Source organism: Mirounga leonina, unplaced genomic scaffold, assembly GCF_011800145.1.
Source record: "Mirounga leonina isolate KUSES-001 unplaced genomic scaffold, KU_Mleo_1.0 Mir_170, whole genome shotgun sequence".
NCBI classification, from domain to species: Eukaryota; Metazoa; Chordata; class Mammalia; order Carnivora; family Phocidae; genus Mirounga; species Mirounga leonina.
Window position 1 is genome coordinate 35,807,186 of NW_023270433.1, and position 26,260 is coordinate 35,833,445.

The window sequence follows — 26,260 nt, forward strand, 5'->3', positions numbered from 1 at the left end:
GCCTGCTTTTCCTTCTCTCACTCCCGCTGTGTTCCCTCTCTCGCTGTGTCTCTCTCTATCAAATAAATAAATAAATAAATAAATAAATAAATAAATAAATAAATAAAACCTTTAAAAATTAAAAATAAAATAAAAATAAAAAATCAGTGTGCTTAGAGTCACCAAATTATAATTTTTCCTTTGGGCCTAAAGTGAAAAGATTCCCATGAAGTCCTACAACCTCTCTATTAAATAAAGGAAAGTTAACACTTATTTATAACAGCAAAAAACTAGAAACAATCTAAATGTCTTGTCTATAGATTTAACACAATGCTAATGAAAATCCTAGTAGGTAGGTTTGTATGTGTGTGTGAGTGTATGAAAAGTGATAAGCTGATCTTAAAATTTATATAGAGGGGCGCCAGGGGCTCAGTCTGTAAAGCATATAGCTCTTGATCTCAGTCTCATGACTTTGGCCCTACACTGGGTGTAGAGTTTCCTGAAAAAAAAATTTTTTTTTTAAAGATTTTATTTATTTATTTGAGAGCGAGAATGAGAGAGAGAGAGAGCATGAGAGGGGGAGGGTCAGAGGGAGAAGCAGACTCCGTGCCGAGCAGGGAGCCCGATGCGGGACTCCATCTCTGGACTCCAGGATCATGACCTGAGCCGAAGGCAGTCGCTTAACCAGCTGAGCCACCCAGGCGCCCCCTGAAAAAAATTTTTATATGGAGGGCGCCTGGGTGGCTCAGTTGGTTAGGTGACTGCCTTCGGCTCAGGTCATGATCCCGGGGTCCTGGGATCGAGTCCTGCATCAGGCTCCCTGCTCTGCGGGGAGCCTACTTCTCCCTCTCCCACTCCCCCTGCTTGTGTTCCTGCTCTCGCTGTGTCTCTCTCTCTGTCAAATAAATAAATAAAATCTTTAAAAAAAAAAATTTTTATATGGAAATGGAACAGCCAAGAATAGTTAATATAATCTTACAACCTTGAAGTTCAAGGACATGGACTACCAGATATCAAAATTCATTACAAAATTATAGCAATGAAGAACACTTGTGATGAGCACTTGTTTTAAGAAAAACAGTGGGGGTAAAGATTGTTTTGTTGACAAAAATCATCCACAACTTGGAAATGCTGCAAAGAAAAGGCAATAGGGCTAGCCAAAGATGAACTATCAAGGCAATATACTTGTACTGAACTCATTCTCTATTTATTATTGATTAAAGACTAAAACTCTGTGAAGTCATGTGTTAACTTATAGATTTTTGTCTGGTAATGATATAAAGGATTTCTGATTAGTAGAAAAGGCTATGGGGCAAATGGCTGGCTCAGTCAGAAGAGCATGCAACTCTTGATCTCGGGGTCTATCGTGAGTTTGAGCCCTATGCTGGGTGTCAAGAGTACTGAAATAAATAAAGAAACTTAAAAAAAAAAAAGAAGGGGCGCCTGGGTGGCTCAGTCAGTTAAGCGTCCAAATTTTGATTTTGGCTCAGGTCATGATCTCAGGGTCATAAAATTGAGCCCCACATCAGGCTCCATGCTCACTACGGAGTCTGCTTCTTTCCCTCTCTCTCCTTCTCCCTCTGCCCCTACCCCCACTTGTGCTTGCATGCTGTGTGTGTGTGTGTGTGTGTGTAAAATAAATAAATCTTTAAAAAAAAAGAAAAGAAAAAGAAAAAGTTATGGTGTTATCCTGTAGACATTAACCAGTTTTTTGGTTTTTTTTTTAAAGATTTTATTTATGTATTTGACAGAGAGAGACATTGCAAGAGAGGGAACACAAGCAGGGGGAGTGGGAGAGGGAGAAGCAGGCCTCCTGATGGGCAGGGATCCCGATGTGGGGCTTGATCCCAGGACCCTGGGATCATGACCTGAGCTGAAGGCAGACGCTCAATGACTGAGCCACCCAGGCGCCCCAACATTAACCAGTTTTAACTAACTTTTATCTAACATTCTTTTTTCAAATGCCTATAAATACCTGCGGTGGTTTTTTTTTTTTTTTTTTTAAAGATTTTATTTATTTATTTGACAGAGAGACACAGCGAGAGAGGGAACACAAGCAAGGGGAGTGGGAGAGGGAGAAGCAGGCTCCCCGCAGAGCGGGGAGCCGGATGTGGGACTCGATCCCAGGACCCTGGGATCATGACCTGAGCCGAAGGCAGTCGCTTAACTGACTGAGCCACCCAGGCGCCCCTTGCGGTGGTTAATTTTATGTGTCTGCTTGACAAGGTGCCCAAATATTTGGTCAAACATTATTCTGAGTGGATGTTTCTGGATGAGATTAACATTTGAATAGACTGAGTAATGCAGATTGCTCTTTCTAATGTGGGTGGGCCTTGTCCAGTCAGCTGAAGCCCTCACTAAAACAAAAAGGCTGAGTAGGAGAAAATTTCTCCGGGTGCCTGGCTGGCTTAGTCTGTAGAGCATGTGACTCTTGATCTCAGGGTTGTGATTTTGAGCTCCATGTTGGGTGTCGAGATTACTTAAAAATAAAATCTTTTAAAAAGAGAGAGACAGGGCGCCTGGGTGGCTCAGTTGGTTAAGCGACTGCCTTCGGCTCAGGTCATGATCCTGGAGTCCCTGGATCGAGTCCCGCATCGGGCTCCCTGCTCGGCAGGGAGTCTGCTTCTCCCTCTGACCCTCCCCCCTCTCATGTGCTCTCTCTCATTCTCTCTCTCTCAAATAAATAAATAAAATCTTAAAAAAAAAAAAAAAAGAGAGACAATTTCTCTCTGACTGGCCAGTTCTTTGAACTGGAACATTGGTCCTTTATCCTGCCTTTAGACTCAAACTGAAACATCAGCTCTTCCTGGGTCTTGAGACTACTGGCTTTCAGACTGGAGCCACACTGTCAGCTTTTTATCAGGCCTTTGGACTGGCACTGGAACTATACCATCACCTCTTCTGGGTCTCCAGTTTGCCAAGTAAAGATCTTGGGACTTGTTAGCCTCCATAATCCTGTGAGCCAATTCCTATTTAATAAAATTTCTCTATCTCTATCCCTATCTATGTGTGTGTGTGTGCATATATATGCACGTATATATAAACACATGTATATATACATACACATATATACGCACATATATGCATATATATATATAAACATATCGCCCCCCACTACAACTCCAATACAATACCTACCTTCCTTGAATGCTCATTGAACATGCTTTACCATCCTCCTTATTTCCTCAATAATGAGTTAAATGAATCTGTCATGTTTTCTTTCTGTATTCTTATAAGAATCTTGCTTTTAACTTTTTGGAAATTGTACTTTGACAATGTTTTCAACATAAAGTGCTGGATCAATTCCATAACCATATGGGGAAAAAAATGAATCTTGACTCCTACCTCACACCATATACAAAATCTATTGCAGATGACTTATAAAAGGTAAAATAATAAAGCTTCTAGACAATGACATAGGAGAATATATTCATTACCTTGGGATAGGCAAAGACTTATTTTTAAGGTGGTTTTATTAAAGCACAGGTACAGGATCCGTGGGCTGGAAGCACTGCTAGGCAAAAACTTCTTAAACAGGCATAAAATGCATTATCCACAAACAATGAAATAAACTGGATTATATTAAAGTTAAGAACTTCTGTTCAGGGGGTCCTGGGTGGCTCAGTCGTTGGGCGTCTGCCTTTGGCTCAGGTCATGATCCAAGGGTCCTGGGATCGAGCCCCACATCAGGCTCCCTGCTCAGCGGGAAGCCTGCTTCTCCCTCTCCCACTCCCCCTGCTGTGTTCCTGCTCTCGCTGTCTCAGTCTCTGTCAAATAAATAAATAAAATCTTCAAAAAAAAGTACTTCTGTCCATTGAAAAACACTACTTAGAAAATAAAAAAAGCAAGCTACAGAGTGGGAAAAGGTAATTGTTAATAGATTTCTCTAACAAAAGAATCGTATCCAGAATATACAAAGAGCTCCTACAAATAGAAAAAAGACAGACAACCAAATAGAAAAATAGGCCAAGGACTTGACTACCCAAATCACAAAAGGTAACCAATAGACATATAAAGATTTGTCCAAATTTACTAGATATCAGGGAAATGCAAACTAAGGCCACAGTGAGATACCACTGCATATACACTAGTATAGTTGAAATTAGAAAGACTGACAACATCAAGAGTTGGCAAGAAAGTGGAGAAACTAGACTTCTTGTGTATTGTGGGAATGTGAACTGTTACAATCTCTTTGGAAAAAAATATTGGCAATATCTAGTGAAGCTGAACATATACACGCCCTATTACTCAGCAGTTCTACTTCTAAGTATATATCTAATAGAAATACATGTACCTCAGTCAATAAGTTTATTTTTAAAAATGTAGAGGAAAAATAAATACCTGTTTGGAATAGTGGTTACTTCTGGGGAGAGACGATGAGGAGCAAGCCAGAGAATGGAATGAGATCAGGAAGGAGTATATAAAAGCTCAACTTATCTGAAATATTAATTTCCTTAAGAGAGAATTTGAAGCAAATGTAAAATATTAAGATTTGATAAAGCTGTGTGAGACGAATGTGGATGTTTGTTATTCTTTATAACTTTCTCTGTGCCTAAAATATTTCATAAAGAAATCTTCTTTATTTTCTTTAATTTAATTTAATTTTTTTTAATGATTTTATTTATTCATTTGAGACACAGAGATACAGAGAGAGAGAGCATGAGCAGGGAGAGAGGCAGAGGGAGAAGGAGAAGCAGGCTCCCTGCTGAGCCAGGAGCCCGATGGGGGGCTCGATCCCAGGACCCTAGAATCATGACCTGAGCCGAAGGCAGATACTTAACCATCTGAGCCACCCAGGCGCCCCTAATTTTATTATTTTTTTAATGTGAGCTCCAATGTTGGGCTCCAATTCCCAACCCTGAGATCAAGAGTCACATGCTCTACCAACTGAACCATCCAGGGGCCCCACATAAAGAAATTTTTTAAAATCTTGTAGAATACTCAGAGAATGTTTAAGCGCCATTGATTTAAAATAAAAACCTGTAATATGAATAAACAGTATAATGCCAATATTGTGTATATAAACATACTACATACACACACACACATAGATTGATATGATGTGATGAAACTGGCACTTTTTTTTTTAACTTTATTTTATTATGTTATGTTAGTCACCATACATCATTAGTTTTTGATGTGGTGATCCACGATTCATTGTTTTTGGCACTTTTTTTTTTTTTTTTTTTTTGGTGGACAGCAAAGCAAGATTTATTGAGTGATAGCAAGGTTATAGTACAAAGCTCCCGAGGAGGGAAGGGACCCCAGGGGGTTGCCACCGGAGTTTCTAAATCTAGGGGTTTTTATGGCCTGTTTTAATCTGATTAACCCTCCCTGCACCTGTCATCCAATCAGGTTTTTGTCACCTACCTATCACATGGGAAAGGGTGGAGGGCTCCTTCCAGGACTGTGTAAAATCCTTTTAAGGATGGTTTCCTCTTAGGGTGGGGGGCGAGGGGGTCTTATTCCTGCTTGCCTGCCTTCCAACTATCCTTCATCATTCCCTCCTATGAAGAGGTAACCCTACCTGCTGTTAGGGAAAAAGTGTGAAGAGCAATGGTAAGCTACTTCCTGCTGGTCAGGGGCTTTGGATGGGGCAGCAGTCAGGTGAAACTGGCACTTTAACTCAGGAGTCTTCCTTCCCGGAACCCATAACCTCAGGCTAATCATGAGAAACACATCAGACAAATCCCACTGAAAGACATTCTATAAAATATCTGATAATAAAATCATCAAGGTCATCAAAAACAAGGGGGTCTGAGAAAATGTCACAGCCAAGAGAAGTTTAAGGAGACATGACAACTAAATGTAATTTGCTATCCTAGATGGGATCCTGGAACATAAAAAGAGCATAAGGAAAAACTAAGGAAATTTGAATGATGTATGGACTTTAATTAATGATAACGTATCAATATTGGTTAATTAATTGTAACAGATGAACCATACTGGGCGCCTGGGTGGCTCAGTTGGTTAAGTGACTGTCTTCGGCTCGGGTCATGATCCTGGAGTCCCGGGATCGAGTCCCACATCGGGCTCCCTGCTCAGCGGGGAGTCTGCTTCTCCCTCTGACCCTCCTCCCTCTCATGCTCTCTGTCTCTCATTCTCTCTCTCGCAAATAAATAAAAATCTTAAAAAAAAACCAAACCAGATGAACCATACTAATTTAAATGTTAAGAAGGGAAATTGGGTGGGGTATATGGAAACTCTGAATTACCTTCATAAATTTTTTTTTTTAAGATTTTATTTATTTATTTGACAGAGACACAGTGAGAGAGGGAACACAAGCAGGGGAAGAGGGAGAGGGAGAAGCAGGCTTCCTGACGAGCAGGGGGCCCGATGTGCGGCTCGATCCCAGGACGCTGGGATCATGACCCGAGCCGAAGGCAGACGCTTAACGACTGAGCCACCCAGGCGCCCGCCTTCATAAATTTTCTATAAATCTAAAATTGTTCTAAAATCAATTAAATTTATTTTTTTTAAAGTCAAGAAATTTAGCCAAATTCATACAGGTAGTAAATACCTAATACCCAAAGTTCAGAGGCCAACACAAATGACTACAAACCCTATGCTTTTTCGGCTACCCCAAACCCTTCCAACTTTACTGTCTGTAGAATTATCTAGGTATTGACGACCTAAACAAGTTCCTTGAGGATAGAGAAAAAAACTTTTTTTCTTTGCATACAATTGGTATTCAGTAAACCAGCTTAAGTTAACTACTCACAGAGATAAAGTCCCAGAAACCTAAAGAATCTGCGACTTTCAGAGAACTTTATCAGGTTTGACCCGCAATCTATACTGCCAGCTCTACAGAGAGGCCCGATAGCCCCTGGGCTCAAGGCCCTTTAGTTCTGCAAGGGTCCTGTGCTGCCATCTACAGGTAGCTGGTAAGCGTGGACTCCCCCCCCGCCCCGCCGCTATATCTCGGGAACTAGTAGGGCGAAGTGTAAATTGGAGAGAAGACTCAAGCTCTAATTAAATTACAGAACATATGTAACTGTCACATAGTTCACTTGACACTTGTAGAAAGCAAAGGCCCTACTTCTCTCTTCTACTTCGTATTAATACTTAGGCTCCTAAAATTCACAGAATTCCTTGCTGACCCACCTTCACCGGTACAGATCTGGCTGTTACTGCCCATCTCCCAGAACTCAGATTCTCCTGCACAGCGTAGGCTGCAGACACTTGCTCAATCTCACAGACTGGAGACCCCACCAACCAGATTCTCCCCATCTTCACAGACCCCTGAGACTCCTTGCACTACCTTGCAAACTCCACAGATTCCCCCATTAAGGCAAATGCACGCGCTAACACAGACGTCCCCAGAAAAACGCCCAAGCTCCACAGGCAGCTCACACTACCGCGAAAACCCGGGAGAGCCCCAGTCAGGCTCGGTGCCCTCAGGCTAGCGCTTTGAATCCAGCTCCCAGCCGGATTGGGTCAGCCTAGGCCCGCACCCTGCGGGCCAAGGCCCCGCCCCTCTAGACCTGTCATCACAGAAGCCGCACGTGGCCGGGGTGGGACCTCAGGCGACCTGCAGCCATCACTTGGTCTCCTCCGCCATCCATTGGGGCCACCGCCGCCAATCAGAGCCAGCGGATCCGGGCTGGAGCGCTAGCGCCCGGTGAGGCGAGCGCAGAAGGGGCGGGGGTTAGGAGAGTCTCTGAGACCGACCGGGGCTCGCGGTGGAAGAGAGCCTGGCCTGGGTTCTGCCAGGCTGGAATCCGAGGGGCGGGTCCCAGAGAAAGGCGGAGAAACCAGTAGAGGGCGGGGATCGGGGAAGGGTAGGGACTAGCGGATGTTCCTGGGGAGACTCAAAGAAGACGAGAAGGGGCGGAGCCATATGGGGCGGGGCTAGTGTCACAGGGGAGGAGTCAAAGGAATTAAAGAAACTAGGAAAGGGGACGAGCCCCAAGAAGGTGGGAGGTGGGACAAGGGAGGGGGTGGGCCTGGGCGTTGCGGGGGCGGGGCTCGGACAGAAGGGGTGAGGTTTGCAGGCCGAGGCTGCTGCTAGGGCTTCTCTGTAACTGCCCCAACCCACTACCTCCTCAGGTGCAACGGGACTCACGGAACTACAGGTGTGGGGTGGGGTGCGCGTGGAAGAAGGGACAAGGATGGGGGTGCGCTTGGGCAAACAGGAGGTGGGGGCACGTTAGAGAAGGAAAGAATCTGAAGACTGCTGTGGGGGGTGGAAGACACAGAGTTGGGGGAGGACTTGGGGGCTCAACGTGTGGGTAAGCAGGTGCATTTTCCAGGGGCCCTTGTGGGGGAGAGACAGGATTGCTTTGCGGAGGTTAAAGGTACAGTGTGAAGGGGCTAGGTCGCTGTCTGTTGTGGAGGGTTGGAGGCTGGCTATATTTGAGGGGGAGGGGATCTAAAGTTGCTCAGGGGGAAGCAGGTGCTGTATGATGGAGAAGAGTTGGTGGTCCAGAGTGTGGGAGAGATGGAAGGACAGAGGGACTGTGTACAAAAAGAAGGGAGGGGGTTGTGGGCACTGTTTGAGGGGAAGGGTTTGTAGGCCCCAATGGAGGGGGGAAGAACCCCTAGTCCTTTGAGAAAGTCTTGGGGCTTTGTAGAGATTCAGGAAGAGGCTTGTGTACTGTGTTCTAGGAATGGCATGATGGAATTGGTGGGGTAAAGAAGCCAGTATGTAGTGCTTCTGGCTCCTAGGCTCCTAATAACACCTTCAGGCCTGACCACTCTTAGGGAGGATCAGGCCCCACTTGCTACTAGGTCTTCTGTGACTGTCTCCTCATTCGGCTTTGGATCTGTCTGGCTGAGACTGGAGTTTCTTCCCCCAGCTGGTGTTCCTGTTAACCCCCACTCTAGTTCCTGTTCCTCCCAGAAGCCTGCCTTGGTCCCTGTCTTCCCCCTCCCCCACTTTGCCCTGCCCTATGCTCTGGGTGTGCTCATTTCCCACTTCCTTCCTCGCCCTGGGGCCTGGCCTGGGACTTGCCCGTTTAGGAGCTGTGCCCTGCCCGGAACTTTGTGCTCAATGGCCACAGACCCTAGTTACCAGCAGCAAGGCCCAGACCTCACCCCACTCCTACCAAGATCTCTCCCAACAGCCCCCACAAGTGACTGGCCACTACTTTTTTACCACTTGCCACAAACTTATTTTCCCCACCCTTTTCCTTCTTCGGGGTGGGGAACCCTAGGACCCTAAAAAATGGGCTTCTGTGGGAAGGGTGAAAATTACTGAGTCTTTGGTGTATGTTTTGAGAGATGGGCTACTATGGCAGGCTGAACTCCAGAAAGGATACGAGGCTCCAGCCTCAGCTGGAAGAGGAAGAAAGAATGGCTCCCACACTCCTGTCTTGGAAGCTGATGGTCAGAACGGAGACTAGGGCCTAGGCCTCCAGAGAGCTCCTTAGGTTCCCTGAGGGGACTTGATGTAGTGCCAAAGTGCTATTTGCCCCTGGGCTAGCTGGGAGGGTGAAAAAGTCCTGCCTTCCACACAGTGGCTGGGTGAGTGTGACAATGTTACTGAAAGGGGCCCCTAGCCAACCTTCTTCTAGCTGTGACTGGCTGGGGAGGGAGGGGGTGCTGAGGCCAGACAAAGCTGTGGGGTAGGGTGGGGTAAGGGAGGGCTGGCTGAAGCCTTTTGAGGAGGAGCTGATTGCTATGGCAACACAGCTTCCCAGACTGTCTCTCAGAGAGGCGGGCCTGGGGCAAACACTCCAGCTTCCTCAGGACTGAGGCATTTGTGTGAGTGGGTGGGGCGTGAAGAGAAAGGGCATCAAGTTTGCTGAGCTGAGGCTGGAATATATAGCCTCTCTGCTTCAATACAAGTGGGAGGGCTTTCAGACATTTGGGTCCATCCTCTGAAAATGGATTTGAGTGAACAATAGCTATTAGAATCATAGCAATATAAGGCCAGAGTTGCAGAGGCCCTCAGTGGCCATCATCTATACAAACCCCTCGTCTTACAGAGTTGAAAATTTACAGCCACAGAGATTGTGACTTTCTCTAGGTCTCACTCACAGTGAAAGAGCAGGAATTAGGACCCAGGTCTTCAGATTGCCGTTCACTCAGCCCAGGGCTCATCATTTCTTTCAGCCAATGTTTATTGAGTGCCTATTATGTGCCAGGCACTGATGTCGATTCTGGGAATACTAGCATGAACAAAACAATACTGCTGCATTCATAGAGCTTCCATTCTAATAGGGGGAGAAAGAAATGTGTGTGTGTGTGTGTGTGTGTGTGTGTGTGTGTGTGTGTGTAGCAGAGAGAGGCCAGGTGGTGATAACTGCTATGAAAAAAATAAAGCAGGGTAAGAGTTTGGGGCAGCTAGGTAAGGCCTCTTGATTGTACCATGCTGCTTTCCTAGGGCACACGGAAGCCTAGAATATCTTTGATCCTTCCCACTGAACTATTGCCCCCCTGACCTTTGCAAGTAACTAAGGCCTGGGCCTACATTAGTGGCAGTAAAACAGAACTTACTGCCTGTTCTGTGGTGTCACCAAGGGACTATTAATTTCCTATAGTGTTCTGTGTCTATTTATCTTCCCAATAAGCTTTTACTAAGGCAAGTAGGTTCTTACTTTGGTACTTTGCCATTTTGTTCAGGATTTTGAAAATTTCCTGAATCGTGTTCCTTACCATTAGGGAACCAATGAAGAAGTCATTCCATGGCAACTGGGTTCTTTTTCAGGGTTTTTCTCCTGGTCTGAGGTGAGGAGAAGGGAGCCTAGGGGAAGGGTTACTTACATTTTCTTCCTAAGTCTAGGGCACAAGGAGGAAGTAGGGGGAGGGGAGCCTTTTTTTTTTTACTGTCCACTGACAATCTCAGAGCCCTCGGGGCCTACAGCACAGGCAAGGTAGAAACAAGGACCTTGGGCCTTCTGTGGGCTCTGAACTATGGAAGAATGAACTCCCCCTCTTCTGGAGACACAACCAGGGAGGCACAACTGGCTGATGCCAGTTCTCCAGGCATCAGTTTGAGTCTTCCCTCTTTTTTTGTTGTTGTTGTTTTAAGATTTTATTTTTAAGTAACCCCTACACCCAACATGGGGTTTGAGCTCACAACCCCAAGATCAAGAGTCGTGCACTCCGCTGACTGAGCCAGGCTGGTGCCCTGAGTCTTCCCTCTTTTGACTCCGGGTTTGCTTGCTTCTGTGGAAGACTGACAGAAAAAGCTTCTTAAGTTTGGAAACTGACTTGTCAACAAGTGCAGAGGGAAAGTTAGTCAGGGCTACGTATTTTCTTAGCTTGCCCCTAAAGCAGCCCCTCTAAAAAGTATCTTTTAATGTCCCATCCTTGCAGAGGTTTCCATCCTGGTCATTTAAAGAATAAGAGGACAAGAATTAAGAATGACGATTCTGCTGCCACTTAATTTGGCTGATTCTGGCCTGAGCCTGGAGTCGAGTGACTCAGGGAGAGGGTGGGGAGTTTCGAGGGAGCTGTGAGTCATGGGAGTGAGCTCCATTGCAAGAGTTGGGCACATCTCCCCACTAATGGCAGAAGCCTTCCTATCCCACTTCCCCTGGGTGGTCTGTCTCCTATGAAGAGAGAGCACTGGTAGAGGGATGAAGCAGCCTAATCTCAGAATGGTAGTTCAGAGACACAAAAAAGGATGTGTAGGTCCCTGAATTAAAATGTATCCCTATCTCAGGAGTCCTTGGGGCCCCTCTAATAAAGGCAAAAGAACATCAATATAGAGTAAGAAAAGGAAGAATACCATTTCTCAATGGAAGGAGATAAGGTCCCACTGCTGGACTATTTCATCTGCTCTAGCATGAAGGAAGCTTTCTAGACTTCAACAGTCCTCTGGTCTCTAAAGCTCTCTTGCAAGAAAGGGAGAGATTATGGGAGTGGGGATATTTGGGGTTTGGTGTGGGAAGAGCAGCCTGACTTTGGAGATTGTCAAACTGTGCCTATGAAAGCCCTAGGGCGTCCTATTAAACACCGTCGGAAGAGGAAGGGTGGAGGTGAGAAGTGGGAGGCCTAAGCCTTTGAAAGGGTTAAATGGCAGGGCAGGGAGCTCCTTTGGATTCCGGCAGATGAGGGGTTAAGGGAATGGGCGGGGTGGTCCCAGGTAGGCCTGCCCCCTTGTGGACCAATGGGCGTGCGTCTCCTGGAGGGGGCGTGGCTCACACTTGAGGTCGTGGAGAGGCTGGACTCCTATGGGCCAATCAGTATGATCGCTGCCCATGGAGGGCGTGGTCTCAGGGGGCGTGGCGGCCGCGTTCGCCGCGGCTGGGGTGTTGGGGCATTGGGCGGGGCGGGCGGCCCCATCAGCTGGTAGGAAATGGCCTGTGAGTCAGAGGGGCAGCGGAGTCGGCAGCGCGGAGCCGGGGCGGCCACGGGGAGGGACAGTCGCGGGGAGGGGTGCGGCAGTGGCTGGGGGGCTGCGGGCTCCAGAGCCCGCTAGTGTTGCACACGAAGCTGAACAGAGAACAGCCTAGCAAAGCAGGGCTCTGCCTGAGCCACCCTTTGTCTGGGTTGGGGGCCCGTGGCGGGGAGGACCCGGGATTCGAGGGGAGGGACCGGGACGGGACGGAAGGGCCCGGAGCAGCGGCCGCCGCGGCGGAGCCAGTTTAAGAGCGGGGTGAGTGTGTGCTAGGGGGAAAGAGCAAATCTCCGAAGCTCCAGTAGGGAATGGGGCCTGTCCCAGGCTCTGGGGAGGAGAGGGGTGAGAATGGACCTGGGAGACTAAGCAGGGGGTGGGGGAATCGTCCAGAACAAGGAGTCTAGGAGAAGGGGTGAGTCTGCCAGGCTCCGTTTGGAGGAGGTGCTGACATCTGCTCCCTCTCCACTGAAGGTAGAGGGTTTTAGGCCAGCGGTCAAGGGGCTGGTGAGAGAGCAGAGGGTTGACCTTCGTACTCACAGTGGTGGTCTATGGGAATAGCCCCCCTAGCTTGTGTGGACATGTATAGGGACAAAATGCAGAGCAGCTGGCAGTTCCCTCTGAACAGGATGAGGGTAGAAAGCACATGGAGAGGAATTCTCCTTCCTGTCACCCTCCTTCATCAGTGTAGAAATGGATATCTCTAATACTGAAGGGAAGGGAAGAGTGAGCCTGGGAGCTTGTACCAATACCAACACCCACCTACCCCACCTCCCAGGCCTAGCAGGTGTCTGAGGTACAGAACCCATGGTATTCTGGGACTTGTTGTTTTTGCTGGTCTTGCTCCCTGGGCATGTTGGGAACTGTAGTCCTTGCCAGCCACAGCCTGGCACAGCTGTTTAACGCCAGCTGCTGCCCACCCCCTGCACAGAGTGAGGTTTGGCCTACCCTGCCGCCCTCTTCCACAGTCCTGCCCCATGAGTCAGCTTGAAGCCATGGTCTAGAGCCAGACAGGCTGGATAGCAGGGAAGTGAGTCTTAGAGCTTCTCATTGACAAAGCAGGAACTTGAGAGGGCTTGGGATAATGAGCAGATGCCAGGCATGCTGGGGTCAGGTAGGGCATCATGTCATCACCTGGCTTCCCCAGGGCAAGGACTCAAGAGGCCAACTTGGATGACCAGGGGGTGGAGTGCGAAGCAAAAGGCCCTTTCTGAATCTGTATGGCTTGGGTAGAGGAAAGGAGAGGTACAGATGCATACATGTTGTACCTCTGACAATGCTATCATTGGAGTTCTGCCCTTTCCAGATACCTCACCCACCAAAGGGAACCAGAATTTTCTTAGGAGTCTCACTTCCAATGAGAATGTGGTGAAATAGGGTAGTTTTGGGTACAATGATGGGAATTTGGTGTAGGAAAGCTTTTCAGTCTCTGGGGTGCAACTCTCTCCCTTTCTCCCTGCCTCCCACTTCATCTCTGTTGTTGCTGACTCTCTCTATACAAGTAATCTCTCTGCTTCTCTCATTCTGGGAATTTTTCTCTGCAGTGCCAGGACCGATGCTGAGATCTCTAGGGCTTCCATTCTACTTTTTTTAGCCCCGATATGTGCTTAATCCCTATACTTGGAGTTTGGTGGAGGAGCAGAGCACAGACCTATCCTCAAGAACCCCGTGGTGTGTCTAGGAGATTTTTTTTTTTTTAACATTTATTTATTTTAGAGATCAAGAGAGCACAAGTGGGAGGGGCAGAGGGAAAGGGAGAGAGAATCTCAAGCAGACTCCACACAGTGCGGGGCTCTATCTTATGACACTGAGATCAAGACCTGAGCTGAAATCAAGAGTCAGACGCTTAACTGACTAGGACACCCAGGCACTCCTGTCTAGGAGATTTCTTACCTACAAGAGCAAGCAAAACTGTCACTGGGTTACAGTAGATAGTGACATTGCCTTAGGTGGAGTCTCAGAGGAAAGAGAGAGATTTATGGTTTAGGGTGGCCAGAGTAGGCTTTCTGGAGGGAATGGCATTTGGGCTAGCCAAGGAGTAAGGACAGGGCTTAGGTAGGCATACAGGGGACATTCTTTGAAGGGGAAAAGACATTGTGGATGGCAGGCAGCACAGGACAAGCTTGATCCTGAAGGCAGTATTTCCTTTCATAAAGGAAGATGGCCTTCAATTTGACATTCCCCTCACCCAGTATGGGTTCCTGGGGGTGAATTAGTCAGTAAAGACCACCTTGTGCCCAGGCAGAAAAACAGTGGTTTGTGTTTTTGTTTGTTAAATGTGTTGTGACGAAGTGGAGAGGTAGTCCTAGTTGCTTCCAGCTGCCTGACTGCCCCTGCCTTATCTCTAGTTTGCAGGGCCTAGGGGGAGGGTAGGTCCTGGAAAGTGCCTTCTGGCAGTGCCTCCTCCACTCCCCCTCCACTTGTTTTTGATTAGATTTGTTGCCTCCTGTTTTTTTTTTTTTTTTTTTAAGATTTTATTTATTTATTTGACAGAGAGAGACACAGCGAGAGAGGGAACACAAGCAGGGGGAGTGGGAGAGGGAGAATGTTGCCTCCTGTTAAAGAGATAGACTGCTGGGGGCAATTGGGAGTTTAAGTCCAAAGGGCCACCTTTGAGCTGACCCGAGGTTTGTACCTCTGAGGAGTGCTCATGGGGTGTGAGTTTCTGCAAGACCTCTGTCCTTAGGGCTTTGGGGTAGCACTATCCCTTTGGAGATAGACTTATGGGAAGGAGTTATACAACTCGGTGGCCCTGACTAGGAGGGCTAAATTCTTTCCCTGACCAACTCTTAGGTGGCATAATCTCTTAAAGCCTGGGGTATTGCATCCCCTCTCACGTTCAGGGCAGAAGCCCCTTTGCTGGTGGCCCTGATAAATGGTCATCCTGCCACAACTTACTTCTGACATCCTTATTCCATTGAACCAAGCGAGACCTGCCTCTCTCTGACTCCTTAGGTAGCCCTGCTCTGCCCTCTGGGCTCTGGATCCCAAGACTGCACCTTCTGTTTCTGAAGAGCTTTTCATATGGGAGAAGGTTATCCTGGAGGGTACTCTGGTAGCCCGCAATTGGAGAGGAGCCTTACCACTGGCTCCAGGGATCCTGGCTTATGTCTGTTCTTCTTTCCTCAGGGTCCGGCTGAGCCCAGGAGCTGCACGGAATGGTGGCAGTCACCTTGCCAGTGCAGCGGGAATGGACCAGACTGCAAGCTAGGAGAGCAAGGCATCAGTCAGGAAGAGGGAACACACAGCTAGGCTTAAGGCCTCTTCATCGGGGTGAGTGCTAGGGAAAGGGAGGGGAAGCAGGTCCAGTAAGAAACCTGAGCTAAACATGTTACCCACTTAGAAGTTCTCGGACTGGTCTATATTATTAATGGGATTAATACTCCAGTAATCTTTCTGGGGATTTGGACACCTTCACCCCCAGGAACCCGACAAGGTCACCTCTTCAGGCTGGGGGGAGGATCTGAAACTCAGGTGGAAGGGAGAAGACTCATTGATCCCTCTGACCACCTTTTCTTCTCTTCTTTTGCACAGATGTCCCCAGGCCCCCCAGCCCAGGCCCAGCATAAAGGCTGTGGGGGGGGGGCCCCCCTGACCCAAGGGGGGGCTTCATGCGCCACGTGCAGGCGGAGCCGTCTCCATCCTCAGAACCAGAGGCTGGCCCTTCGCAGCCTGCAGTCAGGCAGGGGGCCCTCCAGGGTGGCCTGCTCATGGGCTATAGCCCAGCAGGGGGGGCGACATCCCCCGGGGTCTACCAGGTATCCATCTTTTCCCCTCCAGCTGGTGCCTCCGAGCCTCATAGGGCCCTGAAACGGCCGGCCCCACCCACTGAGGTTCCCAGGGAGCTGAAGAGAGGCCCTGGGCTGGGGGCCAGAGAGGGACTACCCCCTGAAGAACCATCTACTGTGAGGCTACTAGGCCCAGAGGGACTGGGGCTGGGACTGGGTGTGACCAGCCAGCATTTCTGCCATCATGGCCTCTGTGTTGTGGAACAGGGAGGTAGCTCCACCTCACCTTGGACTTCAGGGGCCCAGAGTCCCCCCTGTCCCCCATCAAATGCTTCCTGCAATAGTTTGCACACCAGAGACTGGGCTTCCCCAGATCCAGGGGGACAGGGGTCCCTGGGGGAGTCCCCAGGGCCAGCCCCTCTGGGCCAGCTGCACACATTTGACACTGATTTGCACAGTCTTGCACAAATAGGGGCTAAGAGCCCAGTGGCTGGGGTGGGCAACAGGGGCAGCCCTTGGCCTAGGGAGTCCCCTGGCACTGCCAATGGGCATAGTCCCGAGCACACACCCCCTGGCCCTGGACCTCCAGGCCCCTGCCCCACCAAGCGAAGGCTGCTTCCTGCTGGAGAAGCCCTGGATGTCAGCTCTGAGGATGAGGGGCCAGCCCCTCGGAGGCGCCGGGGAACCCTGGGCCACCCTCCTGCTGCCAACAGTTCTGATGCCAAAGCCACACCCTTCTGGAGCCATCTGCTGCCTGGGCCCAAGGACCCTGTGCTGGTAAGCCAGGAGAGGAGATGGTCTATTCTTAAGTAGATATGTGTGTGGGAAAAGGTGAAGACCTGGGGGGGGGGATGTTCCTATGAGAGCTTGTAATGAGCTCCTGCTCGCAAACATACTTGGCCTCCACCCAATATCTTTTTGTCATCTTTCCTCTCCATAGGACCCAACAGACTGCAGTCCCATGGGGCGGAGGCTGAAAGGTGCCCGTCGCCTAAAGCTGTGAGTGATCAGCTTCTCCCTCTGCTCTGTCCCTGCAAATGGGGCAAAAGTCTGTAATCCTTTTTCCAGCCCCAGGGTAGGGGACCCCAGGGCAGGAGCCCTAGATAGTGGCAAAGGGTGAGCCCAAGGACGTGAGTAAGCATACCAGAATGCTTTAAGCCAACGCACTGTGTGTCCCCTCCCCTACCAGGAGCTCCCTTCGAAGCCTCCGGAAGGGGCCAGGCCTGCTGAGCCCCCCCAGTGCCTCCCCTGTTCCTACCCCTGCCGTCAGCCGTACCCTGCTGGGCAACTTTGAGGTAGTTCCCCTTGGATTCTGTGATTGGGGGCCTTGGGGGAAGTGAGATGGTGGAATGTGGCTTGGATGGGTAAGGAAAACAGCTGGCGTCTGTCTCATAATATGCTTTCCCCATCTCCACCCCAGGAATCATTGCTGCGAGGACGCTTTGCACCATCTGGCCACATTGAGGGCTTCACGGCAGAGATTGGAGCTAGTGGATCCTACTGCCCCCAGCATGTCACGCTGCCTGTCACTGTCACCTTCTTCGATGTTTCTGAGCAAAATGCCCCGGCCCCCTTCCTGGTATGACCTGACCTCAACTCTAAGTTAGCTTGTGAGAAGGATGAGGGGTTGGTGGCAGGAGGGGTTCTTTAGGTGTTCTCACCTAAGGAGAGGGTTCAGGGCCAGGTGGATGAACTCTTTTGTGGGGCAAGGGCCAGGCCCAGAGTGAAAGATTATGGAGATGGATGAGTATTCAAAGACCCTACCTTAGCTGATGGCTCCATGGCCTTCCTAGGGTGTCGTGGACCTGAACCCCCTGGGGAGGAAGGGTTACAGCGTGCCCAAGGTGGGCACCATCCAAGTGGTAAGTTTTCCCTGAGGAGGAGTGGGAGTAGGAGAGGAAAACAACCCCTAGACCCTACCAACTTTGTTCTGTCCTGCCCCCAGACCTTATTTAACCCCAACCAGACTGTGGTGAAGATGTTCCTCGTGACTTTTGACTTCTCGGACATGCCTGCTGCCCATATGACCTTCCTGCGCCATCGCCTCTTTTTGGTGCCCGTGGGTGAGGAGGGAAATGCGAGCCCTGCCTGCCGCCTCCTCTGCTACTTGCTGCACCTCAGGTAAGGACAGGACCCAGGGGCGGTTGCGAAGGCCCAGGGAAAGGATTTTCCCGACCCCAGGTTACCTCTTCCCTGAACTGGATCTCTCCTGGCTTCTCTACTATCTGGATTCTTTCTTTGATCACCTTGTCCTCCCCCAGGTTCCGGAGCTCCCGCTCAGGCCGCTTAAGCCTGCATGGAGACATCCGCCTGCTTTTTTCCCGCCGGAGCCTGGAACTGGACACAGGGCTCCCCTACGAACTTCAGGCAGTGACTGAGTCCCCTCACAATCCACGGTATTCACCTTTGCCGTGATTGTCAGTGCCCTGAACACATGTGGGCCAAGTTCCAGCCCATCCTGCTCCATCCTGGACAGAGCAAATACGTGCAAAGGTGGCAAAAGACCCTTCAGGCTTGAATTAAAGCCCTCACCATGCTCATGCCCAAACTGATTATTTGGGTGTTTAAAGCTTCTGATCCTTACCACACTCTGCTCTACTCTGGGTACTCCATGTGCCTCCCCACCCCCTTGGATTTCCCAGGCCAGCTTAGGTAGTAGGGAGACACCGGAGCTACCCTGAGGTTGTCCCAAGTTCCCAGGCAAGTTATGCCAGCGTTGCCTCCCTGTCCTGGGCAGGGGCCACTTATTATTTTATTTATTTTTAATTTATAATTTATTCAAATTGGATTGCCTTGGTAACCTCCCAAACCTGATAATTGGCATTGCCCCTCCTCCATTCCCACTCTCAGATATTGCTCCAAGCTCAGGAGTTGAAGAAGCTGATGTGGGGGTTGGGGAAGAACTGTTTTTCCTCAGCTGAGGGCAGAGAGGTTATCCCAGAAGGACTGAGTCAGTAGCCAAAGACTCAGCTTCCCCTGTCCTTCCCTATACTTTTCACTTCCCCTACCCTCTGACCCTTCTCTGAAAGCCAACTTTGTGTGTGTGTGTGTGTGTATGTGCACATACGTGCACACATACAAGCTTGTATTTGTGTGATGTGTGTGAGAAAGAGAGCATGCATGCAGGCGCACACACACAGGTTAACCACCCCTCATCTAAGTCTCCAGATTCCAGTTGTCCTCCTCCTGCCTGTGTCTCCTTGCTTTGGGGTCCTGACTGAGGAAGGTGTTCAGGGGCAGAGTCAGGGCCAAGGACTGGGGTGCCTCCTCTCACCTGGCCAGACTCTGACCCACCTACCTCAGCTGGGGTGAGGGGCACCCCTCACAGTCATGTGATTCCCAACTACCCCACTCCTCACACCAGACTCTGACCCAGCCTTAGCGCTAACTCCTGGGGCTGGGCTGAGGGGAACAAGCAATTGCTTGAAACTTGAACAAAAAGAAAAAAAGAAAAAATTGTACCTGGTACTTTTTTTCAAGAAAAAAAAAACAAAAAAAAAAAACAGAAGAAAGAATAAATTCTTGTTTGGAAACTTGAGCTAAACCCTGCTTTTTCTGTTGGGGAGTGTATGGGAATGGGGATGGAGGGCCTAACTGGAGCTCAGACTCTGCCCATTCTCCCAAAGAGGAGGCCTGAGGCCTAAGGCCATGAAGTCTTAGGCAAGGCCCTAATGATTCTTAGGAGCTGGTCTTAGTCTTTTCAGATAAATGGGGTGGGGTGGTGGGGAAGGTTCAGCCACAAAAGCTGAACTCTCTGAATGTAGACCTGAATTCCTATTCTGGTTCTATTGTTATTGATTTTAGCCCCCCTTGAACTTAAGTGCCCTGAAATGTAAAATGAGAGTGATTATGCAAGTCCTTAAAAGATGTGCCAGAGCATCAGGGATGTGTGCAGAATGACATGATCCAGAGAAGGCTGAACATAGGGGTTGTGTGCTGGACTCTATGCAAGGGGACTAGGCCTCATAGACTCTGGGAAGAGGTCAAAAGAGGTAGAAAAAGCTATGGTGCTTTGGGAAAAGAGGGGAAGGGGAATCTCAGCCCAATCACTAGGCATTATTAGGCCCAGTCACCATGGCAACGGGAATGGGGTCAGTCCCTAGTGGGAGGGCTGGGTACAACACAGCAGGACTACCTGACAATATCACTATGGCAACCGTGGCAAAGAGCTCCGATCCCCTGGTCGCTATGGTGACAAGGGCGTTTATATGCTCAGAAGGGTAAACTAAGTCTCGGGTGGAGGTAAAGAACTCGGTGGGAGGTGTTTCTGGGCCAGCTGCACGTGGAAAGTAGCCTCTAGGGTCACCATGTCCGGGATCTTGGGCTTGGTCAACGAGAACGATTTCCAGCTTCGGGCCTTCTCTAGCCGGTGTGCACAGCCAAGGAAACAATTTGATAAACGCTTCAGCCAGGTAACGCTGATTGGCTGAGGTTGGGGGCGGGAGGCAGACAGACGGAAGTACGTCTGGGGGCGTGGAAATACAGGAGGAAAGGCTCGGGTCCCGGCTTCTAGAGCGACCTCTCTGCTCCCCGTCTCGTTGGTTCCGGAGGTCCTTCGGCCGTGGGAAATGCTGGCGCGCGCGGCTCGGGGGACTGGGGCCCTTTTGCTGAGGGTGAGTGCGGGGCCTCCTCCAAGGGTCAGGCCAGAGATCACCTGGGTCCTTACTGGGAAGAAGCGGAATTCCAAGTTTGGTGAGGGAACTGGGGTCAGAGGTCATGGTACCCACGTGAGTTCCTTCTCCGAGGACCCTTCAGGGTCGCGGTTTAGGGAGATGCCCCCTGGACAGGCGCCGAGAGGGGCGGGGTGCCCCGCCGGCTGGGGTCTCAGCTAATCCTTGACTTCTCTTTAGGGCTCCGTACAGGCTTCTGGCCGTGCTCCGCGTCGCGCCTCCTCTGGATTGCCCCGAAACACCGTGGTACTGTTTGTGCCGCAGCAGGAGGCCTGGGTGGTGGAGCGAATGGGCCGATTCCATCGGATCCTGGAGCCTGTGAGAACCTCTTCTGCCCACTCAGGGCCAGCCTGATGCCGAATTCCCTCATGACATGGCGAATGGGGTGGGATCTCCTTCGAGCCTGCGCCCACCTTTGGCTTCTAACTCCCCCAGCCAGACCTAGCAGGCCCCAGGCTGCTGAACTTCATAACCATGTTACCATCTTTTCCTGTTCACTCTGGCATCCCACAGGTTCCGTTCTTGGGTATCTCCCCTGTCCACTCTCAGCTTCGCCTGTCTGCTACTCTGCTGGCTCCCATTCCCTTGACTCTCCCCGCCATTCAGATGTGCAGCCTTGTATTCCTATTCTCATGGGCTTCCCTACCATTGACACCCCCAGCTTTCTGCTTTACTTGGAATGTTCCATATGTTGATTCCATACCCACTCCAGGCCTAGCTTGGATCCCAACCCTACAACCCTCATTCTTCTGAGGACCCATGACTCCTCTTCCCAGGGCTTGAACATCCTCATCCCTGTGTTAGACCGGATCCGATATGTGCAGAGTCTCAAGGAAATTGTCATCAACGTGCCTGAGCAGTCGGCTGTGACTCTTGGTGAGGGGTGCAGGGTGACACGGGTGCTCTGAGACCATTAGGATGTGGTTGCAGGAGATCCAGAGCTCAGGAGAAAGAGTTGATTGGAAATTGGAGGCCTGATTTTCCTCCTTTTCTCTCCCATTCCTGTACCTGTAGACAATGTAACTCTGCAAATCGATGGAGTCCTTTATCTGCGAATCATGGACCCTTACAAGGTATCTGCTACTTGCTTTATTCAGCTTCTGAGTTGCTTTTCTCACTAAAATCCTGCACTCAAGCTTCTTACACTATCCATGCCCTTTTCAGGCAAGCTATGGTGTGGAGGACCCTGAGTATGCTGTCACACAGCTGGCTCAGACGACCATGAGATCAGAGCTCGGCAAACTCTCTCTGGACAAAGTCTTCCGGGTAAGGGTATCTGAGCCAGAGTTAGTGTTGGAAGACACATATCTTGCAGTCAGTCCTTTCTGGGGGTCAAGATCAGTCAGAGGCACTTCTCAGCTTAGACCCTTGATAAGTGGATTGAAGCCATGGAATTTATGCTTCTTTTTTTCCAGGAGCGGGAGTCCCTGAATGCTAGCATTGTGGACGCCATCAATCAGGCTGCTGATTGCTGGGGCATTCGCTGCCTCCGTTATGAGATCAAGGATATCCATGTGCCACCCCGGGTGAAAGAGTCCATGCAGATGCAGGTGGGGGCCAGGGAGGGATGGGGAAGAGGACTTCAGGATGCTCCAGCCTCATGGGGACCTGGACTCCCTTCCCTATCATGATGGGTACAATTGCAGGTCTGTGTAAGAGTTTACTCTGGCTTCTTGTTGATGGGGCTTGTTGGGGGCTTCTAGGTGGAGGCAGAGAGGCGGAAACGGGCCACAGTTCTAGAGTCTGAGGGGACCCGAGAGTCAGCCATCAACGTGGCAGAGGGGAAGAAGCAGGCACAGATCCTGGCCTCCGAGGCGGAAAAGGCTGAACAAATAAATCAAGCTGCAGGTCCGCAGAGGGTAGAGGCTGAGGGAGGAGCAGGGCATGGACCTTTGAGGGTTGGTGTTGTGACAGGAGCTTTGAGGTACCCTGACCTCATGAGTAAAGCTTTGTCTCTTTTCTTCCAGGAGAGGCCAGTGCAGTTCTGGCCAAGGCCAAGGCTAAGGCTGAAGCTATTCAGATCCTGGCTGCAGCTCTGACACAACATGTAAGAGGCCTCTGGGTGGGAGTTAGGAACAGGAATTGACAGTGGAAGAGGTTTTCTCATCTACCCTTGGGAGAAGTTCCTGCTTTTGTGGGTTCCATTGAGCCAGATTACATGATCTCTTGTATTGTGATCTGCATTGTGATCTGATCCTCTTTCCAGGAATCTGACTTCTTTTTACCCTCCTCCACCTACCCCCTGCCCCCACCCCCTTCTCCAAGTCTGTGATCTGTGTTTTTATCCCTTCTGTGGCCACAGAATGGAGATGCAGCAGCCTCACTGACTGTGGCTGAGCAGTATGTCAGTGCGTTCTCCAAACTGGCCAAGGACTCCAACACTATCCTGCTGCCCTCCAACCCCGGCGATGTCAGCAGTATGGTGGCTCAGGTTAGAGTGCCCTGAGGACCCAGCACAGAACACCAGTGCTAGAAACTGACCCCCCTCCCCCCATCACCACCATTACAACTTACACACCATAGAGGCCTTCCGAGTACCCTGAGACCTAGACCTCCTGTTAGTCTCTGTAGAGAATAAATCTCTAAGAATGAGACACCCTCCCCCCCTTACCCCTGGAGATAGGGTTGCTCTTGAGATGTCTCTTTTTTGGTGGATATCTCTACCGGTATTCTGAGGGTGACCCTGTTCTGATAGTTTACAAGATTCCTAGAATCAACTCTAAAGTTTGAGTCTTGAGAGAGAGAGAGAGAAAGGAAAACAACCTTATTGGACCCAGCCCCACTTTCTTTTTAGTCATTGGTGGGTTGGGCTGTGCCTTCTGCCATGTGTCCTCATGGCTCACTCTCTGTCCCTCTTCTTAGGCCATGGGTGTGTATGGGGCCCTCACCAAAGCCCCAGTGCCAGGGGCCCAGGACTCAGTCTCCAGTGGGAGCAGCAGAGATGTCCAGGGCACAGATGCAAGTCTTGATGAGGAATTTGATCGCTTCAAACTGAGTTAATGGAGCTGGGCTTGGCCAGGGAGGCTGGGGACAGGGAAACCGTATTCCCAGACTCTGGCTCTAGCTTCCCTGGCAAGATTTTGTTATTATTTTTTTATTTGAACTTTAATCATGTAATAAACTTGCCAATGGCAAACCAGAAACTGTCCTCTTTGTTTGGGGAATGAAGTTAGGAAAGTCACCAGTGTTTCCCTTGGATGTCCACTTCCATCCTCCAGTCCTCTCAGGTCTGGGAAGCTGATTCCTCCACCAGTAAGAATGAATGAACCTCGTATAAATAAAATCATCCTTTCTGTCTTCAGGAGAAGCTTTGGGATAGGGTGGAAGGATTAAGCCACAGGTCTACTGACTGCCAGCTGGGGAGTGTAGTTCTCCCTCCTGCTAACTATGGGGATGTGAATTTGAGCAGGTGTTTGAGGGGATTGGTTTTATTTTAAGTAAGCTCCATGCCCAATGTGGGACTTGAGCTCACAACCTCAAGATAAAAAGTAAACTGTTTGGGGCACCTGGGTGGCTCAGTCTTTTAAGCATCTGCCTTTGGCTCAGTTCATGATCCTGGGGTCCTGGGATTGAGTACTGCATTGGGCTCCCTGCTCAGCGGGGAGCCTGCTTCTTCCTCTCCTTCTGTCCCTTCCCTTGCTCGCATGTGTGTGCGCACTCTCTCTCAAATAAATAAAATCTTAAAAAAAAAAAAAGTCGCCTGAGCCATCCAGCAGACACTCCTGGGGGGATTTTTTAGGGGAAACAGTACTACCCTGGCAGGATAAGTACTGCTGAATGCTTAAAGGTTTTTCAGGGACTGAAGACACTTATTCCTTCAAAAATGTCATGCTGTCTACCATGTGCCAAGCTCAGTGCTAGATGTAGGTTACAAAAGCAGTTTAGACCCAGTGGTTCTTGCTTTCACAGACTCAGGTTGGGCAGGGAAGACAGACAAGAAAACAGATACAAAGTGATAAGTGCTATGATAGAAGAAAGTTCTGATTGAGGGATCCTGGAGGGAGGTACATGTCAGCTTGTGGGCAACAAGGCTGCCAACTCTGCCATTGAGCTCAGGCTGGAAAAATTAATGTCTTCACCAGGCTAGGGTTTGGGACTAGAATATGCAAAGGCCCACAGTTCCAGAGAAGTTGGAACATTCAGAGTTTGCTAAGGCTGAAGGGTGGGATATTAGGGTGTGTAATTGTATGGCAAGGTCCACGGCACAGGGAGATAGAGTACTGAAGAATTTGGACTCTAGCCTTAGGGTAAGGAGGGATCCATGAAGGGTTTTTTTTTTCCCCCCTTCCCAGGATTTCTTTTAGGAAGATTAAGGTAGTCACTTTAGTGTTTTAGATACGTCTGTCCTGTTGCAATGTGGACAGGGTATTTGAAGGAGAGATGGGAAACTGAAGGGCAGTAAGAAGGCGGCCTCAACAATCCTGGAGGGGGTGATGAGGCCTGAACTTCATGAAGTAAGGAGCCATCGGGATGGAGGTGGAGGGATGACATTTTTTTTTTTTTTTAAGATTTTATTTATTTATTTGAGAGAGAGAGAACACATGAGAGGGGATAGGGTCAGAGGACAAAGCAGACTCCCTGCCGAGCAGGGAGCCCGATGTGGGACTCGATCCAGGGACTCCAGGATCATGACCTGAGCCGAAGGCAGTCGCTTAACCAACTGAGCCACCCAGGCGCCCAGGGGATGACATTTTTCAACATATGTCTGAATTAGAATTTATTCATGTATCCATTTGATAACTATTGAACCCCAAATACATGCCAGGCACTAAGGATATAATAATGAAGAACTAAATTCCCTGCTCTCAATGAGAGCATTGTTTTTCCTTTTAAGATTTTATTTTTCTTTTTTAAGATTTTATTTTTAAGTAATGTCTACACCTAACTTGGGGCTCAAACTTAAAACTGCAAGAACAAGTCATACGTTCTACCCACTGAGCCAGTCAGGTACCTCTCAATGAGTTTTAAGTTCTATTTGGAAGGGACAAATCATTAATAAGATGTTTAGTATTTCGCATGATGGTGAGTTGTGCTATAGAAGAAAAGAAAGGAGGGAGGTGGGGAATTGGGGAGGAGGCTGTAATCTGTAACAGTAAGTAGAGCATTCCAGGAAGCCTCTGGATGTTAAATTTGATCTTAGATATGGAGATGAGGGGAAGACCCATTTGGGCACTTGGGAGTAAAGCTGACTGGAGATTCTAAATGCGATGGCCTTTGAGGCCATTATAACTGGAAGAGCGAAAGAGCTACAGTAGATGGAACAGAGTTAAGGAAGCAAAGAAGTGGCAGCTAGATAAATCAGAGAGGGAAGCCAGAGCTGGTGTATAGACTTGTAGGGCCATGTAGGACTACTATAAGAACTTGGGCTTTACTGTGAAATGAAACCAGCAGAGAGGATTTTTGTTTCTAATAGTAACTTTACTGAGGGGCGCCTGGGTGGCTCAGTTGGTTAAGTGTCTGCCTTTGGCTCAGGTCATGGTCTCTCAGGTCATTGAGCCCCGCAGGGAGCCTGCTTCTCCCTCTCCTCCCCACTCATGCTCTGTCTCTCTCAAATAAATAAATAAATAAATAAATAAATAAATAAATAAATAAATAAA

General features: G+C 49.3%; 2 protein-coding genes across 6 annotated transcripts; both read left to right on the forward strand.

The window, feature by feature from the left end:
• Positions 1 to 7,541: 7,541 nt before the first annotated feature.
• On the forward strand, positions 7,542 to 19,531 carry FAM214B (family with sequence similarity 214 member B). 5 transcript variants are annotated; one of them, XM_035016387.1, is made up of 9 exons: positions 7,542 to 7,600; positions 15,395 to 15,538; positions 15,800 to 16,770; positions 16,934 to 16,992; positions 17,183 to 17,288; positions 17,414 to 17,572; positions 17,787 to 17,855; positions 17,939 to 18,114; positions 18,255 to 19,531. In XM_035016387.1, exons 3-9 carry the CDS (start codon positions 15,877 to 15,879, stop codon positions 18,406 to 18,408), a joined length of 1,617 nt encoding a protein of 538 aa, XP_034872278.1. In that variant the 5' UTR covers positions 7,542 to 7,600; positions 15,395 to 15,538; positions 15,800 to 15,876; the 3' UTR covers positions 18,409 to 19,531. The 5 variants fall into 5 exon arrangements, with proteins under 5 accessions (XP_034872278.1, XP_034872275.1, XP_034872277.1 ...); XM_035016384.1 differs by lacking the exon at positions 7,542 to 7,600 and adding an exon at positions 7,917 to 8,054; XM_035016386.1 differs by lacking the exon at positions 7,542 to 7,600 and adding an exon at positions 7,947 to 8,028.
• Positions 19,532 to 20,462: 931 nt separating this feature from the next.
• STOML2 (stomatin like 2) lies at positions 20,463 to 23,806 on the forward strand. The gene is made up of 10 exons (XM_035016390.1): positions 20,463 to 20,606; positions 20,844 to 20,981; positions 21,440 to 21,539; positions 21,678 to 21,736; positions 21,828 to 21,929; positions 22,079 to 22,213; positions 22,367 to 22,511; positions 22,631 to 22,710; positions 22,966 to 23,094; positions 23,526 to 23,806. Exons 1-10 carry the CDS (start codon positions 20,562 to 20,564, stop codon positions 23,661 to 23,663), a joined length of 1,071 nt encoding a protein of 356 aa, XP_034872281.1. The 5' UTR covers positions 20,463 to 20,561; the 3' UTR covers positions 23,664 to 23,806.
• The last annotated feature ends 2,454 nt before the right edge of the window (positions 23,807 to 26,260 follow it).